Consider the following 17,318-nt stretch of genomic DNA (forward strand, 5'->3'; position numbering starts at 1 on the left):
TAGGCAGTTCTGTATGTTCTGCTTAGGGGCCAGTGTTCTGCACTCGGACTGTACAACCCAGAAGGCTCATCTGGACAGAACTTTTATTCTAGTGAGAACCTTCTCTCTTTCACACATTAACACAGACACATTTACACTTGGTAGTTATTATATATAAAAAAACAAACAAACAAAAAAAACACACCAGGAACACCAAATTTCCGTTGTTAAAATTAAATTAAGTCACAGGCAAAAGACCCCCACAGAAAACGGGGGTCTGCCCTCAAATGTCTGTATGGCTCCTCAGTATCGCCTCTGCCTGGGGCTGAAGACGGTGCTGGGGTCGCTGTCTCTCTCTCTCTCCTTCTCTCTCTCCCTCTGGCTGGTGGGTGATAAGCGCTCCTGCGGGGGCAGCCTGGCAGGTGGCTTGTCGCTCTTGAAGAGGTCACGCCCCGTCCGCAGGATCTGCTCCTCGATCTTCCGGTGCCGCTTCATATCGGAGAGAACCTTGTCCAGCCGTGCCTCACGCTTCACTGTAGAGCGGGCGGACGAGCCTGAGAAGAGTAGAGAGAGCAAGACAGAGGGGCGAAAGAGAGAGAGAGAGAGAGAGAGAGAGAGAGAGAGAGAGAGAGAGAGAGAGAGAGAGAGAGAGAGAGAGATAGAGAGATAGAGAGATAGAGAGAGAGAGAGCGCAGAGAGAGACCGAATGAGAGAAAGTCGGAAATCTGCTCCTGTAGTTTAGCACCTGAGCTAAAATGCTAACATAGCTAACAAGCAGATGCAGCTTTTACCCATTAATCAGTTAGTCTGATGCTAACTGTATGTCTAAATCATCACACTCGCTTCTACCTGACACTGTATGACTCAGTAGCCACGTTTACATGCAGCCTAACAATCCGTTAATAATCCGACTAATAGATCAATCAGAGTAGAATACGTCCATGTAAAAACCTCAATCGGAATAGTCTAGTCTATTCGGAATACAGTTTCTATCAGATTGATCGAGGTGGGTAATCCTGTAAATAATCCGTTAAATAGAAGAATAATATCCGTGTAAACCCCTGTATCCGATTATATTCCCTTTCGGAAAGTTTAAGTCGATTCTGCATGTGTGTCACTTCACAGTGAGAGGTTATACCATCCAGCATAGTGGAGCAGAAACTGGTCTGCAGAGGAGGCGAAGTTTATGCTCTGATCATTAAAAGACAGTGGTGGGACGGACGTCCAGCTTGTGTCTCAGAGCATGACATCTTCCTCTATGCCTTCTTTAATTAGGACATGTGGAGGAGGTTTTCCTGAGTCTGATGTCATTTTAAAGCAGTTAAAAACACAATCACTGCTCACTGCTGCTCATCTCACTCTGACTGGACTCACAGGATGCTGACTGTCATGGTAACGTTTACTCCACACATGCACATCATTTTGATCTGATTACTGTAGTGAGCATGTAAACGAAGACTTCTATCAGACTGTTGAGTAGAGCGGGAATAAACATCTCGGTTCTTCATCTGTACTTCGAATGTGTTTATTCAAATTGGAAGAAATCTTTGCATGCAGACAGACACTTATCGATGAACATGGATCAAAGTTTGTTTGCATAGCTAAGAAAACAGTAGCAGCTGCTAATTCTGTCCATGCTTATCAATTTATATGCTGTGATTTAATAACACCAGGGTCTCATGAAGCATGCTTGGTGTTTTTGGGTTTCCATGACTAAAAACATACGAAACATAAAATATTCCCACATTGTTTCCTTATTTTTTGTCACTTTTTTGTTGAGGACTCTCTATCCACTACATATACTGACAATTATGTGCTGGTGTCATTTGTTGTTCATTTACTTCAATTGTTGTTATGTGCAAGAACTGTTTTTTCTCGCCCTCTCTCTCACCTGAGAAAGTGATCTACCATTGTGAGACAGTAAATCCAGCATCTGAACAACTGGATAAGCGTCTTCATGCAACCCAAAAGCTGGCCCAAGAAAACAAATGTTCGTGAGTGTTTTTAACGTCTTTAAACTGCTGTACCTGGCGTCCTGCGTCGGCTGAGGAAGGCGTTCTTCGGAGTCGCCATGGTTTGCTCTTCGTCAAAGTCGAACTCGGTCGGTGAGGGAGCCCTACGAACGAAATAGAATGCAGAGAGGAACCTGTCAGTGTCCATGTCCTCAAATCAGCTCATCTGAGTGACTGAGACCTTTTAGTTTAACAGATGAACCCAAATCAACAAAACCAGATACACTTACAAGCCAGTGAGCAAATAGTAAAGCTTCTACCAGCTTTGACTACAAGTATGTTTTGAGTTGTGTTTTCTGTTATATATGTATAGATGTATGGATGTATAAATGTGTGGATGTATCGATGGACGGACGTATAGATGTATGGATGGACGGATGTATTTTTGTATGCATGTATGTATGGCTGGAGGGATGTACAGATGGACGGATAGATGTAAGTATAGACGTAGGTATGTATGGATGGATGGATGGATGGATAACTTTATTAATCCCAGAGGGAAATTATTCTATTGCAGCAGTACAAAGCACTGTAATTAACAAACAGCAGCAAAATTAACATAAGCAAAATACTGCCATACACCATTAACAGTTATGTTAGTAAAGAAAGTAGAAAGAAATAATAAAATAAAATATACTAAACAATATACAATAAGAGTAACGTCTGGACGCATAAAGAACGTGACAGTGCAGCATTAGATTTGGGAATTTAGGGAAATTACTGTCTTTAGAACCTGAGTGTAGAAAGCAGAGTGAGACTAGACTGAAAAACAGTGGAGTATCAGTGGAGTATCCCTTCACGTAAACAGATCAGGTAAACAATAAGAGATGTACGTCACTCACTTGCGCTGGTTCTCCTCCTGTTTGGCCTCCTGGGAGTCCTCTCCGTCTCTCTCTGGCGAAGGAGTGCGTGGGGGAGTGGGTGGTCTTCGAGGGAGAGGAATCCACTTCAGCTCCAGGATTTCTCCTTTAGCCAGAAGCTCATACAGCCGCTTGATCTCCTCTGGCGAAGGCATCCAGTTCTTAGGGTCCTCCATCTCCTCGTCGCTGTAAGGGATCTCCCAGTCCTCCTCTTCTTTCTGTGCCTGCACGCCTCCGTTCATCTCTTCATCCTCCTTCTCTCCCTCCTTCTTCTCTTCATTTTCTTTCTCCTCGCCTTCAGAGAAGTAAGTTGGCATGTGTAAACAAGAAATGAAATATATCCTTTGAGAGCAGGAGTGATATGATAGTTAGCAGTTGTTACCGATACAATATTTGTTTGCTGATATTTTTCACAAACAAATCTGCAGAAACCTAATTAATTATGTAGCTATTGGCAACTGTAGAAACTGAGTTTGGTTGATTTTGCAAGAAAAAAAGTTTTTTGAGTAGATTCATACAGTAAAATGAAATTTCAGGTATTTTAATACAGTAAATAAGCGTAAATACAATGCAGAGAAATCAACCAATCAACTGATCAACGTTTATCTTTCCCCGGAGGTACAATAAGGGTAATCCTCGTTCACGATGCTGCAGAAGCCGTTAAACAAGGGTTAGAAAATTGTAAATTAAACTCAATCCAATACAGCAAATGCTTAAAAAGACTAAATTAACAAAGAATATTTGAATAAATAAATCAATCAATTAATCAATGAAAGCAAACTAAAAACAAATAAAAAAAACAAATGCAACTAAAAACATCTAATAACTCAACTGCAGGGTGAGTGGACTTCTACATGGAACCATCTACAACACATTCCGCAGTAAGACTGTAGTTGAAGCCCAGGCATCATTTTTACCTGAACCTTCTCCATCGTCACTGAAACAGAGTGTGCTAAATGTGCCAAAAACCCGGCGCAGCTCATTAACGCAGCTCACTTGAATACCTTTTCCATCATCGCCCATGGTATCCACAGCACTCTCAGCTGCTCCTTCACCTCCTCCTTTCTCCTTCTCTCCCTCTGCTTTGTCCTCCTCCCCCCTCACAGCCATCAGCTCTACTCTGTCAGAGAGGGAGGACTCGGTTTCCTCCAGCGCCTGCATCAGGACAACTGGGTGAGGAGGGAGGGAGGGAGAAAGAGGGGGGGGGGGAGAGAGAGAGATAGAGAGAGATAGAGAGAGAGAGAGAGAGAGAGGACAGAAAAATAGAGAGAATGAGAGAGAGGGAGGGAGAGACCCAGTTTAATCTGAATCAGCTGCTGTTATCACAGACTTATGTAAGCATTTTCACTTTGAGCCTGAATGGTAAGAGATGTAGTGCCCATGAACCGATCATATTAAAGGGGAACTCCACCGTTTTTTTCAAAGTTTCTGCGTGATTGGAGTGTTTGAGATGTAAACAGAGAGATTCAGAGGGGTTCGGAGTAATGGTTCAGATGTCTTTATAGTGGTGGTGAAAAGAACCAGCCGTCGCCATGACTACAACACTAATATAGACATTTTATTTACCATCCAGAATCACCAGAGAACCTAAACAAGTCTTCTGAGTTTATATGGAATGTTCATTATGGAAAATAGTGGAAAATCTGGAATAATACGTTGTCTTTTGCCGCACAGCGCCCTGCATGTATCCCTCCACCATGAATGGAGTTTAAGTTCTCTAAACTATCACAAAACAGCGTCTCAGTCATCAGGCAGTAAATTCATAACCATTTCATGTAGGAACTTTCTGTGAGGGAGCTTTTAGAGGGGGACGTCTGGTTCCTATCACCACCACTGTGAACAGTTCTGACTCGGTTTTCGTAGAACGAAGGGTCTCACACCAACTGATTGAAAAATCAGTGGTGCTCCCCTTTAAGTGAACTACTAGGCTACTGGACGAAATACTTTATACCATCAAAAGTCACAGTTTACAGTAATAAATCTGTTTTTCCTCTAAACTGGGGACCCTATGGTGGAGCTGGTGGAGCTTCATTCTCTTTGGGGGTCTCAGAGTAACGTTAGGTGTGTCCATGCACCAACTTACTGAATAATATAATACGTCTCAGTAGACAGCATCGAACTAAACATGTGGATCTGAACAAAATCTAGACCACAGGAATATTCACTGAATTCATTGAATTTTCCGTTCCACCTTAAATGAATGTAACTGCTGTACCACTTAAGGTGGAGCGGAAAATTCGAAGACAACTTCAGCCTCGTGTATTAACACAGACGATCCGTAGAATATACAAGAACATAATGAACCCAGCATAAGTTCCACTATTTAATACTTAATACATTTATTAAAACGTCAATGAGCAGTTTAGCTTACAGGCCCAGCGAATGCACCAATAAAAGTCCATAATAAAAGAAGGTACTTACATTACCGAGTTTACATGAAGGACCTCTTAACTGTTTAACCACGTCTCCGTTTACTGTAACACGCGGAATTAATGTATATTCGGCTTTATAGTAAGTTTAACTCGACGTTAATACAAATCAACATTGTTGATGTTTATCTCACGACTAATGTTAGACTCCCGCCGTTCAGTGGAGTCGGCTCACTCAGACACAGCGCCACTCCGTGACCGGAGGACCCACGTACACTCAGTCTGGGGACCTTAAAAGGGGAACTCTACCTATTTCAAAAGGTTCAAAAATTTCTACACAATTAAACTGTTAAGACGTAAACAGGGTCATTCAGAGCGGTTTGGTGTGAAACGCTCCGTTGTAGGAAAACTGACCGAGTCAGAACTGTTCACATTGGTTGTGATAGGAACCAGACGTCCACCTCTAAAAGCTCCCCTACAGAAAGTTATTCAGTTAAATGTATATGAATACATCGCCTGGTCCCATGTTCACTGACAGTTTTAAGATAAGGCTTTGGCTTGAAATGTATTTATTTATTTATTTGTACATATTTGTGGTGGAAGGATACATGCTGGGCGTTGTAAGGCAAAATAGTTCTTAAAGAAAAACTATCACTATTTTGCCATTATACATATTATGTAAAAACCTAGATGTGTGTAAGCGCATTAGTGGTTATGGATAGTAAATAAAATAGCTATATTTGCACTGTAGACACCATGGTTCCTATCACCACCATTGTAAAGAATTCCGACTACAATGAACCATTGAGTGTCTGACAATTCTGAACGATTTTTTTCACACCTCAGCAACTGAATCATGAAGTCGTGGGTGTAGTGTCATGGGGTAACACCTCTGCCTTCCACACTGTAGAAGGGTAAACACCCTATACTGGACCAATAGAGTCCTTGGGCAAGACTCCCAACACCACCTTTACACCATGTGTAAAAATAATCAAATTGTAAGTCGCTCTTTATAAGAGCGTCAGCCAAATGCAGAGCTGGACAAAGTACACAAACCATGTACTTGAGTTAAAGTAGAGACACCCAAGGTAAAATATTACTCCAGTAAAAGTAGAAGTTCCTCCCTTTAGACCTCCACTTGAGTAAAAGTACTAAAGTATTTACTTTAATTTTTCAATTTATTTTTCAAATGTACTTAAGTATCAAAGTAAAAGTACTAAAAGAGTAATTATGGCTCAAATGTCCTGTTATCATTTTTATAACAAGACTCGCTTCACGAACTCATTTTAGGTGAAAATCCTCCAGTGTCTCTCTTGGTAAACCAGTCTTTTAATAGAACGTCATTAATTAGTGACGCTGACGTCTATTAAAATGATCATAAGCACAAAACACTGAAGGTAAACAGCTTCTATCAGGGAGAACCGAGTGACTCTGAAATCACTTTTTACACACAAGCAAAGTTTCAGTTTAAGATTTATTTACAACTTAGTTCCAAGTTTAAGTTTAATAAAAACTGGCTTTAAACTCAGGATCACAAATGAGCTTCCTTTACTATATTGGTCTGTAGGCCTCTGTTCATAAAAATAAACCAGCCCAAACTAATTTATTATAAAATGAAATGGTGTTTGTATAAATTCAGAAAAAAGCCGTGTCGGTCACGACTGCATATGTGGACATATTTCTATATTGTGCTCTATTTACACAAAGTTAGGTTAGTTCATCATTTATGTTGAACAGACTCTCCCAAAATTTTATGCCGCTGCGCTGACGTTGAACTGTGTGCTGCACTGGGTCGGTATGACCAACAGGTCAAAACAAGCTCTGAACAAAGTGACCGCTGGGCCCTGATTGGTGCTCTTGCTTTGCGCTTCTTTCATTTTGACATGTTACGTTTTTATACACACAGAAACCAAAAGGAACGACAGATTCCGAAAAAATACTTAAGTACAGAATCTAATTACATTTACTTAGTTACTGTCCGGCACGCTGTCGCCTCACAGCGAGGAAGGCCTGGGTTCGATTCCAAGGCCGGGTAACCAGCGTCCTCTCTGTGTGGAGTTTACATGTTCTCCCCGTGTCTGCGTGGGTGTCTCCGGTTTCCTCCCACAGTCCAAAGACATGCAGTCAGGCCAATTGATCATGCTAAATTGCCCTTAGGTGTGATTGTCTGTCTGTCTGCCCTGCGATGGCGACCTGTCCAGGGTGTATCCTGCCTTCCGCCCGATGACCAGCATCCCCCCGCGGTGAAGCGGCTTTTCCAGTGGATGGCTGGATAGTTACTGTCCACCACTGGCCAAATGGATCATGGCAATTAAAAAAAAAAATCAGTGGAATTCCCTGAGACTTTTAATTTGACAGGCGTTCCTCCGCTCCTCCATACCTCTCTGGCGGCTGACAGCGGTTGTGGTGGAGATGAGCTTTGAGTGGCCCTGGCAGTACAATTTCCCTCCCTTTTTCACGTAAGTACAGGTATTTCGGCGACACAGAGAAGGCATAAAGAAGGACAACACCTTGGGGAACATCTCCGGTTGTTTAAGTTGGTGTTTTTGGTCTCGGGGTTGAGGATTTTGTGGCTTTGAGAGCGACTGGAGAAACTAGCTAGCGCCCCTCTGACTGGCCGCTAAGGAAGTGCTCAGCTAACAGCCAACAGCCCCAGAAAACCAGCCACTGCGAGAAAGTTAGGAAAATATCATTATTAGTACGTTTTCTGTGTAATTGTTGAGTTTTCATTTCATTTTGAGAGCTGGATAAACCAGAACTGGTAACCTTTGCTATATACAACTGCTATATAACCTGGCTACACTAATCAGACATTACATCATGACCACCTCCTTGTTTCTGCGCTCACTGTCCATTTTATCAGCTCCACTTACTGTATAGGTGCACTTTGTAGTTCTACAGTGGTCAGGACCCCCATGGACCCTCACAGAGCAATAGCACTGACGTGGTGGTTGTGTGTTAGTGTGTGTTGCGCTGGTGTGCGTGGATCAGACACATCAGTGTCGCTGTTGGACTGAGAAGCAAAAAACGTCCAGCCAGCAGCGTCCTGTGGGCACTGATGAAGGACTAGATGACCAACACAAACTGTGCAGCAGCAGATGAGCCATCATCTCTGATTCTACATCTACAAGATGGACTGACAAGATAGGAGTGTCTAATAGAGTGGATAGTGAGTGGACACAGTGTTTAAAACCTCCAGCAGAACTGCTGTGTCTGATCCACTCAGACCAGCGCAACACTCACTAACACACCACCACCATGTTAGTATTATGAATGACCCACCACCCAAATAGTACCTGCTCTATGAGAGTCCATGGGGGTCCTGACCACTGAAGAACAGGGTAACAAAGTATCAGAGAAACAGATGGACTACAGTCTGTAACTGTAGAACTACAAAGTGCACCAATATAGTAAGTGGAGCTGATAATGTTATGGCTGTTTAGTGTATATGTATGTCCAGATAGATGTATGCATGTATGTTGGTCCTAAAGTAACCAGACAGTCCTGCTAATGAGAGAATTTAGCCACGTTGTGGTCGCCCATTGCCGAAACAGGTGTTCATACAGCTTATATAACCTAAGTAGAAAAACATTCATCAGTAGGATGGGACGCTCTGGAGCAGCTGCACCTGAGCCTCAATTCACCATGCTCAGTGCCAAGTGTTGACTAGAGGGGTGTAAAGCCCCCCAGCATTGGGCTGTGGAGCAGTGGGGCTGTGTTCTCTGAAGTGATGGAACTCCATCCAATACCTTTGGGATGAGTTGGAGTGATCCAGAACTGACCATCCAACATTAGTACCTGACCTCACTAATGCTCAATCAAACCCTCACAGCAATGTTCAACATCTAGAAGTCTTTCCACAAGAGTAGAGGCTGTTACTGTAGCACAAATTCACTAGTAACACCTTCTTTTCTGAAGAAATGTGAGCATTTGGACATGTAGAATTACCCTCTTTGTGCATTTTCAGGACATTTTGGTGGCGGCAGAGCTGTCAAAGTGACGTCTGGCCGTATTGTCCGTCTCTAATAACTAATTTTAAGGTTTTAACCCAAACGTTTCTCTCTTTTCTTTTTCAGATTACAGCCAAATGTTGATACGAGACAGAAGCAGCTGGCGGCGTGGTGCTCACTCGTCCTGTCTTACTGCCGCCACAGGAAGCTTTACACAGTGGATGTGCTGGAGGTTCAAGAAAGCCCAGTTTTCAACAACAAGAAGATTGAGAGTATCCTTCAGAGCAACAGCAGTGATGTTGGACAAACAAGGGAAAAAAACCTGGTCCTATGCTGTCATGTTGTGATCACATGTTTTATTTGATGTTTGCAAAGCTATTTTAGTGTGTTATTGTTCTGACAACCTTCACAGCTCGTGGTACAGAACTTAGTGCTTGTCTTTTATACTGAGTGTGTTGACTGGAGTACCAAGGGTCCACCAACCGGTCTGGGTGGGTCGGGTAGTATTAGACCTAAAGACCGAGACCATTCACTGCAAAAAATGGTGTCTTGTCAAGTGAAGTGATCTTAAATCTAGTCGATGTATCTAATATTTCTTATTGTGGGATGGTCACACTATACCGGCAGATAGTTTTGCTGGTTTCAAGCTCATTTCTTAAAACAAGCAAAATTATCTGGCAAGATAGTGAGATAATTTAACTTCATAAAAGTGCTTAAAACTAGTAAAAAAAAAGTCTAAAAATAAGTGAAATAATCCTGTATTAAGCTTACAACAACTTCAGCAGGAGACATATTAGATTTATTGACCATATGTAAGATAATCCGTGACAAGATATTTTCTTGCAGTGTTTAGAACCGATTCCCAAAATTAATGAAGACTTTTTTTAAGAAAAATACAGAAATCCTCAAATCTGTAACTATCACTACATGTGTAAATATAGTAGGGATGCACTGAGATCTGATATTTTTCATGTACACATCTGCCAACAATGAGTGCACTCAGTAATTAAATCATAATCGGATTTCGGCAGTGGTCATGTAAACAGCACACTCCGATCTAGAAATCTGATGAAGAGGCTGGATTTTAGCTCAGTAATCTGATTTCTCAGTGCTGTGAACTCTTACTCGGATTTCTCAGGCTGCGCATGCACAAGATCAGGCGGTGGATGTTGCGAGATGCAGCAAAACACTGTTGGAGTGACACACAAAATAAAAAAAAAGGATTTAAATATTCTTCGTCTTCTAGATGATGTCTGTTCATGTTTTCAGGTAAAGCAGCACAATGTTTTAGAAAAAGCCACGTTAATGTCACGTTTTCTACAAACACTGTAGTGGTTAGACCAACAAACAAGCTATCTGTGAGAACAACCTTAATCTTCCACTGCGACTTGTCCTGTGTCATTATACACCAGTCAGGCAGAACATTCTGACCACCTCCTTGTTTCTGCACTCATTGTCCATTTTATCAGCTCCACTTACTGTATAGGTGCAATTTGTAGTTGTATAAAAAGGTCCAGCAGCGTTGCTGTGTCAGATCCACTTGTACCACCGCAACACACACTGTGTGTTACTGCAGTGCTGAGAATGACCCACCACCCAAATAGAACCTGCTCTGTGAGGGTCCATGGGGGTCCTGACCACTAAAGAGCAGGGTAACAAAGTAACAGAGAAACGGATGGACTACAGTCTGTAACTGTAGAACTACAAAGTGCACCATCTAGTATGTGGAGCTGATAAAATGGACAATGAGTGTAGAAACAAGGAGGTGGTCAGAATGTTATGCTTGATCGGTGTATTTAGTCGTAACCTTCTCTTTAAAAGGCTTTTCTCTTAAAACAGTGTCCCTGTTCTGCTTGTTTGCCCTGACCTCTGTCCCTCAGGAAAGCTCTCTGTTGAGGCCATACAGGTCGTCTTTGAGGAACTGAGAAAAAAAGGTAATTGGATAAGATCATTGAATTAGTGCATTAGTTTTAAGCACAGTGGTCTGCTTGTGACGTACAGTAGTTATAACGATTGTGCTTTCTGTTGGTCTTGGTCACAGGGAACCTGGAATGGATGGACAAAAACAAAACACGCTGTTTAATCATGTGGCGAAGACCCGAGGAGTGGGGCAAGCTGATTTATCAGTGGGTGAGTCTTCCGTCTGTCTATGTAGTTTTGGTTTCGGTTAACATTAGCTAAGTTTGCCCTAGTTCTGTTAGTGTAGACTGTTGAGCATCTCTTATAAAATAGATAAAATTTCACAGAGAAGTATTTGTCACTCTTCACCATTATGCCCACACATCATCGCCTGGCGGCTGAGCAGCGCGCTGATAATGTATAAGGACAGCCGTGAGCGAGCACCACTTAATTACAGGTTATTAATACAGATATAACTATTCGATATGGATATATTCTTATTTTGTATTTGGAAACATGATCTATAAGAACAGCTCACATCCAGAACTGAAGATTTATCAGAAAAGCTGATTGGAGTTCTCTTTTACTCCTATAGTGACAAAGCATAAAATGTGTTCATTGTTCATTTAACCTGCAAAGTCCATACATACTTTTTTTTCTGACCCTCATTTCTGTCTCCAGCACTTTTCAAATGGAAGTTACGTCCCTGTGATAATACATATCTACTAAAAGGCCTAATTTCTTTACTTTATCTTCACTATAGCATTCAGCCAGTAAAGGAGCATGTTTCTCAAACATTGGTACTTTAAAGCTTAACCTCAGAAATAGCTGTCACATAACCGTGGAAACGGGGGCAGAGTAACCATGGAAATAGACGTTGGATATTCGTGCAGATGGGTGTATAGTAAACGTGGAAACGGTTGCCGTGCTGCTTCTGGTATAAAACAGGCTAGAATTATACTAATTTGTGTAATTTTTACATGATGCATGATGCACAGCACACCGTAAGCTAATGTTAGCCTAAGGCAAATTACAGGCCTGTTCACTTAGTAATGTTTAAGTATTTAACACGAATTCAAAGCTATGCACACGTTTATTTCTGTATAGATAGTTAACGGAAAAAGATCTGAGTGGTCCATAGATGAGCAGTGACTTGACAGAATAATGTGAGGTGTAATTTCTTTCTCTTGTTTTTATTTTCTTCCTAGGTCTCAAAAAATGGCATGGTCAACTCAGTGTTTACACTTTATGAACTTTCTAATGGTGAAGACACAGAAAACGAAGGTATCTCTGATTTCCACGTCAGTTTATTGAGTGCTGTGCTGTCAGAAATGTGTTGCTCAGTACACTAAATGCTATGTAATCTATCACAAATGCTGTCTAAAATGTAAATAAATGTCAATAAAAACAGAATGCAATGATTTGCAAATCTCATATACCCATATTTTATTCACAGTAGAACATAGAACACATATTAGATCTTGAAAGTGAGACACTAACACGCTACCACCACGTCAGTGTTACTGCAGTGCTGAGAATGACCTACCACCCAAATAGTACCTGCTCTGTGAGGGTCCATTGTGAATAAAATATGGGTCTATGAGATTTGCATTTATTTACATTTTTATTTCTTTACTGTCGGTATTAGTACTTCATTTTATTAGACTTAAGTACCAAGTGTTGCTGCTGTAACTACAATGGTTTAATACCCTGTAAGTGCATTATTTTGATAAAGGGATCAATATGTAGGGAAAAATGCAGCAGCTCCTTAAAGAGCCCATGTTACAGATGGACAGACATGCATGTGCCTGTTTCTTAGTCAATGTTAAAATGAATGATGCTGCAAAGAGGAAACCTTAGTGTTAATTTCCACAGCACAAAGTGTAGATTACTTTCAAGAATCTGTCATTTTTTTGCCATTACCATTGTTTCACTCAAGCCGTAGATATTTAGGTTAAATTTTTTAGAGGTACACGACAGTGTTTTTCAACATGCTGCATCTGTGAAGTAAAATCAGTTACTATAGACAATAATTAAGAAGATAATTCATATAAAGACCAGAAAACCGATGAACTTGAATCACGGATATAACAGAAGTCAGTGGGCAGGTTCTTTAACACACAGTTTGGCTTCTGTACTCTTACAGGGTTCTTTAGTAAAGGAAATGGTTCTGGGAAGAGCCATGAAGACTCAAAGAACGCTTTGGGTTCTTTAAATTGATTGAAAATGTGTTGTATGTGGTTCTATGTAGAACTTTTTGACAATGGTTCTCTGTAGCACCAAAATGGTCCTTCTATCGTAGCAAGCTTGACATCGTAACATCAGCAGAATTCTTTCTGGGTCTGTATAGAACCATTTGCAGCATTGTGCTGTAGATGGTTCTATATAGAACTTTTTAAAAATGGTTCTATATAGCATCAAAAAGGGGTCCTTCCATTTTAACAAGCAGAACTCTCTTTGGTGCTATATAGAATTATTTTCAAACAGGTTCTATATGGAACCATTTGCAGCACATTCCCCATCAATCAGAAGAACCATTTCACAGTGCAAAGAATTCATTTATCATGCAAAGGGTTTTTTGAGTGTTCATGGTTCTATACAGAACCATTTTTTTGACTACTTTGCATGAAGTCAAGGTTCTTTGCATCATGGAAGGCATTCTTCCGATTGATGGAGAACATGCTGTAGATGGTTCTTTATAGAACCTTTTTGAAATGCGCTCTACACAGTACCCACAAGGGTTGTTCTATTGTTACAATCTTAAGCTTGTAACAATAAAAGAACCCTTTTGGGTGTTACTTAGAACCATTTTCAAAAAAGGCTCTCTATTGAACCCTCTACAGCACGTTCTCCATCGATCTGAAGAATACTTTCCATGATGCAAAGAACACTTTAATCATGTACAGGGTTCTTTGAGTGTTCATGGTTCTTTACAGAACTATTTTCTTTACTAAAGAAGCCTTGAAGAACCCTTTTTTTTAAGAGTGTATAGTGGGTGTGCTTTGAGTGAGCAGGCTTTCATTGCTTTTCTAATTACTGATCATGTGTTATAGCAGAAAACGATTCGGCTTTTGTTCCTTTAAATGTCAAGAGCCAGTTAAATTCTTTACAACAACTTCATTTCCCAGAGTTCCATGGGCTTGAGGACTGGATGTTGCTGCGGTCGCTGCAGGCCCTGCATGCCGAAGGGAAAGCGGAGGTCATCACGCTAGACGATGGAAAAGGAGTCAAGTTCTTCTGAATTGCGCTTTTTCAGTTTCAGACTTTGGGAAGCGGGTTATGGAGCTCCTTTATGCCCAGCCTGATCATTTCTTTCCTTTATGGTCTCCTGGTTTCAGATGGGCTCCTGGCTGGTTTTAGAGCCGGTTTTCCTGACATAGATTAAGCCTTTTTGGGCTGTGGCTTGAAAACCATATCTCTAACCATAGCACTCCATTACTTAGAGGAACAGTTTGGTAAAAAAAATCTGATGTACGTGATTTTTCCTCTTGCCACAAATGCAGTCATTGAGCCAAAACATGTCTGGTGTCAAAATGTTACTTCTTTATTTTACAACCAGAGCTAAGGGGCTAATGTTGCTAACAAGCACTGGACATCAATAGTCACCAAAAACCTTTCTGAAAATACATTCCCAGAAATTCACCCATTTGAGCCACATCTAGGTATAAATTCAGGTCGTACAAATAAGTCGGTGTGGTTTAGAACACAGAATAACTCCGTATGAACTATACAAGCATTGAAGAAACGTCTCCGTGTTGCCAAAAGAAGCAGAAACACTTCTTTTCTCAGGTATCGTTTCACACAAGATGGACAACAATGGGGCTTCAGAACACAGAAGCACAGCAGAACAACATTAGTAAAGAACTCAAATGCACACACTTAAAAAGGACGGTACTTCAAAGGTTCTTTAGTAAAGACAGTGGTTCTACATAGAACCATAAACACTCAAAGAAACCATTGCATAATTAAAGGGTTCTTTGTATCATGAAAAGGTTTTTGATTGATGGATAGTGTGCTGTAGATGGTTCTATATTGAAAAATGGTTCTGCATGTATGTATGTGTGTGTGTGTGTGTGTGTGTGTGTGTGTGTATAGCTCTGGTTAGGACACGGTTAGATGCTGGACCCACCACTGACTCTGCGGACCACCTCTTAGCCATATATAGCAAGTGAGCACACCGAAGATGAAAAGTAAGTTTGAAGTGGAATAGAGCAGGAAAGCAAGACGTTATGTGTTTAATAACGTGGTTCTGATTTGAGCTTAAATGTATAATTAAGGTCCATCTGTGTCATTTTACTCAGTTGTTTTTTAAAAACGAGCTTACATAATTAAATAGACAATTTAAAGCAAGAAAATTATTATCTCATGTATTTGTGGGAGCAGTTTTGGTGACTATTTACTTCAGTGTTTGCTAGCACAGCGCTAGAACCAACTCCAAAAATCTAGAGAACCTCAAATCTAGAGCTATAAAATCATACTGTAAAGAGCTATATGAACAGCTCCCATCCAGAGCTGAACAATGCAACTCTGAGCCTCTAGAATAACAGTTCGCATCAAGAGCTGTCTAATCCAGTATTAAAGATCCATAAGAACAGCTCCTATCCAGAGCTGTACAATGCAACTCCGAGGATCTAGAATAACGGCTCACATCAAGAGCTGTTTAATCCAATATTAAAGATCTGTAAGAACAGCTCACATCCAGAGCTGTGCAATGCAACTCTGAGGATCTAGAGTAACGGCTCACATCAAGAGCTGTCTAATCCAAATCTAAAGATCTATAAGAACAGCTCACATCCAGAACTGCACAATTCTATAAAGATTTATCAGAAAAGCTCACAACCAGAGCTGTACATTCCAATTTTGAAGATCTTGAACAGCTCACATCCAGAGAGCTGAACAATCCAACTGTAAAAATGTATAAGAACAGCTTACATGCAGAGCTATACAGTCCAACTCTGAAGATCTAGAACTCACATCCAGAGCTCTACTCCTACTATATAGATCTATAAAAACAGCTCACAACCAGAGCTGAACAGTCCAACTCTGAAGATCTAGAGTAACTTGCATCCTGAGCTATAAGAACCTACTATCTACTACTACTATAATCCTAATACTATTATCCTACTAAAGATCTATAAGAACAGCTCTTAAAACGTATAATTAAGGTCTATTTGTGTCATTTTACTCCGTTGTTTTTTAAAAATGAGTTTACATAATTAAATAGACAATATAAAGCAAGAAAAAGATCATGGCATGTTTTTGTTCGAGCTGTTTTGGTGACTAGTTCAGTGTTTGCCAGCACAGTTAGTCTAGCAGTTCTAGATCTAAACTAAAGCAAACGTGGACACAAAACATGCAGTGGTTTATCAGCTGCGTTTGTTGTAAGTGAAAAGTCACGTAAATGTTATTTTAAGCTGAACTATTCCTATAAAAGAATACTGCAGTGAGTAACATGATTCCTTGTACCTGGGAAAGAACAGAAAACATGTGGATGTTTATAATAGAAGCCAATGGGCTGATGCTGAAACACCTGCCCAGTTGACCTCTTTTATAATTGTGCATTGAGTTAACAGATTTTCTGTTTTTTTGAAGTACGTCATTCATGGTAATCAGTTTAATATATAGATGCATCCAGTATCAATTAGGTTGAATAATCTTGGAGTATTTCTTTGATTATTCCATTTAAAGTCATTGTTGTGTGTATAAGACCAAAATCCATGAATCCTTTCCTCGTTGGAACCGTTCTGAATTGGTGGTTTTACACCTGACTAACTGACGTAAGATGACTCGAGTCTGTTCAGTGAACTTGGCAAAACATGACACAGAATTTCACAATTAAGACGTCGTGCAAATGACTGAAAAGTGAGTATCACATATCAGAATAAAATCTGGGAAAATTCTCCTTTTCAAATCCATGTAAATTTGGATTTTGTTGGTTTTAGTGCTGTAAATCCCAGCAGACTCTACTTGAAAATCTCCTCCGTGTGCTACCATGTAAACCCAAAAGACTTTCTGTTTTGGGTGGAATCTTCTAATGCTTCCTGACAAAGACACCTGAAGAGACAAACCTAGTGGTCTTGCGTAAAATGTGCTGGTGCTGGCGGCGATGTGGTTCATAGCGACAGTTTGCTGAAACTTCTTAGTAGCATTAAGTTAAACTTCTTGTCTCTGTCTGTCTCCCACCTCCTTTTATACCAGTGAATACTGTACAAATAAATGAGAGAGGTTTTCATTTCTCTCTGTTCCAAT

At 40.6% G+C, this 17,318-nt stretch overlaps 2 protein-coding genes across 2 annotated transcripts; one reads left to right on the plus strand and one right to left on the minus strand.

Annotated features, from left to right (window-relative positions):
* Window positions 1–5,463, minus strand: pagr1 (PAXIP1 associated glutamate-rich protein 1). The gene is made up of 5 exons (XM_017695123.2): window positions 5,273–5,463; window positions 3,856–4,020; window positions 2,834–3,146; window positions 2,007–2,095; window positions 1–533 (listed from the first exon to the last, which is right to left on the minus strand). Exons 2-5 carry the CDS (start codon window positions 4,010–4,012, stop codon window positions 283–285), a joined length of 810 nt encoding a protein of 269 aa, XP_017550612.1. The 5' UTR covers window positions 4,013–4,020; window positions 5,273–5,463; the 3' UTR covers window positions 1–282.
* A 2,117-nt stretch (window positions 5,464–7,580) lies between these two features.
* On the plus strand, window positions 7,581–17,318 carry vps25 (vacuolar protein sorting 25 homolog). The gene is made up of 6 exons (XM_017695122.2): window positions 7,581–7,679; window positions 9,297–9,442; window positions 11,051–11,104; window positions 11,212–11,300; window positions 12,278–12,353; window positions 14,198–17,318. The coding sequence occupies exons 1-6, from the start codon at window positions 7,633–7,635 to the stop codon at window positions 14,308–14,310; spliced, it is 525 nt and encodes a 174-aa protein (XP_017550611.1). The 5' UTR covers window positions 7,581–7,632; the 3' UTR covers window positions 14,311–17,318.

This window comes from Pygocentrus nattereri, chromosome 13 (assembly GCF_015220715.1).
Source record: "Pygocentrus nattereri isolate fPygNat1 chromosome 13, fPygNat1.pri, whole genome shotgun sequence".
In the NCBI taxonomy this organism is placed as follows: Eukaryota; Metazoa; Chordata; class Actinopteri; order Characiformes; family Serrasalmidae; genus Pygocentrus; species Pygocentrus nattereri.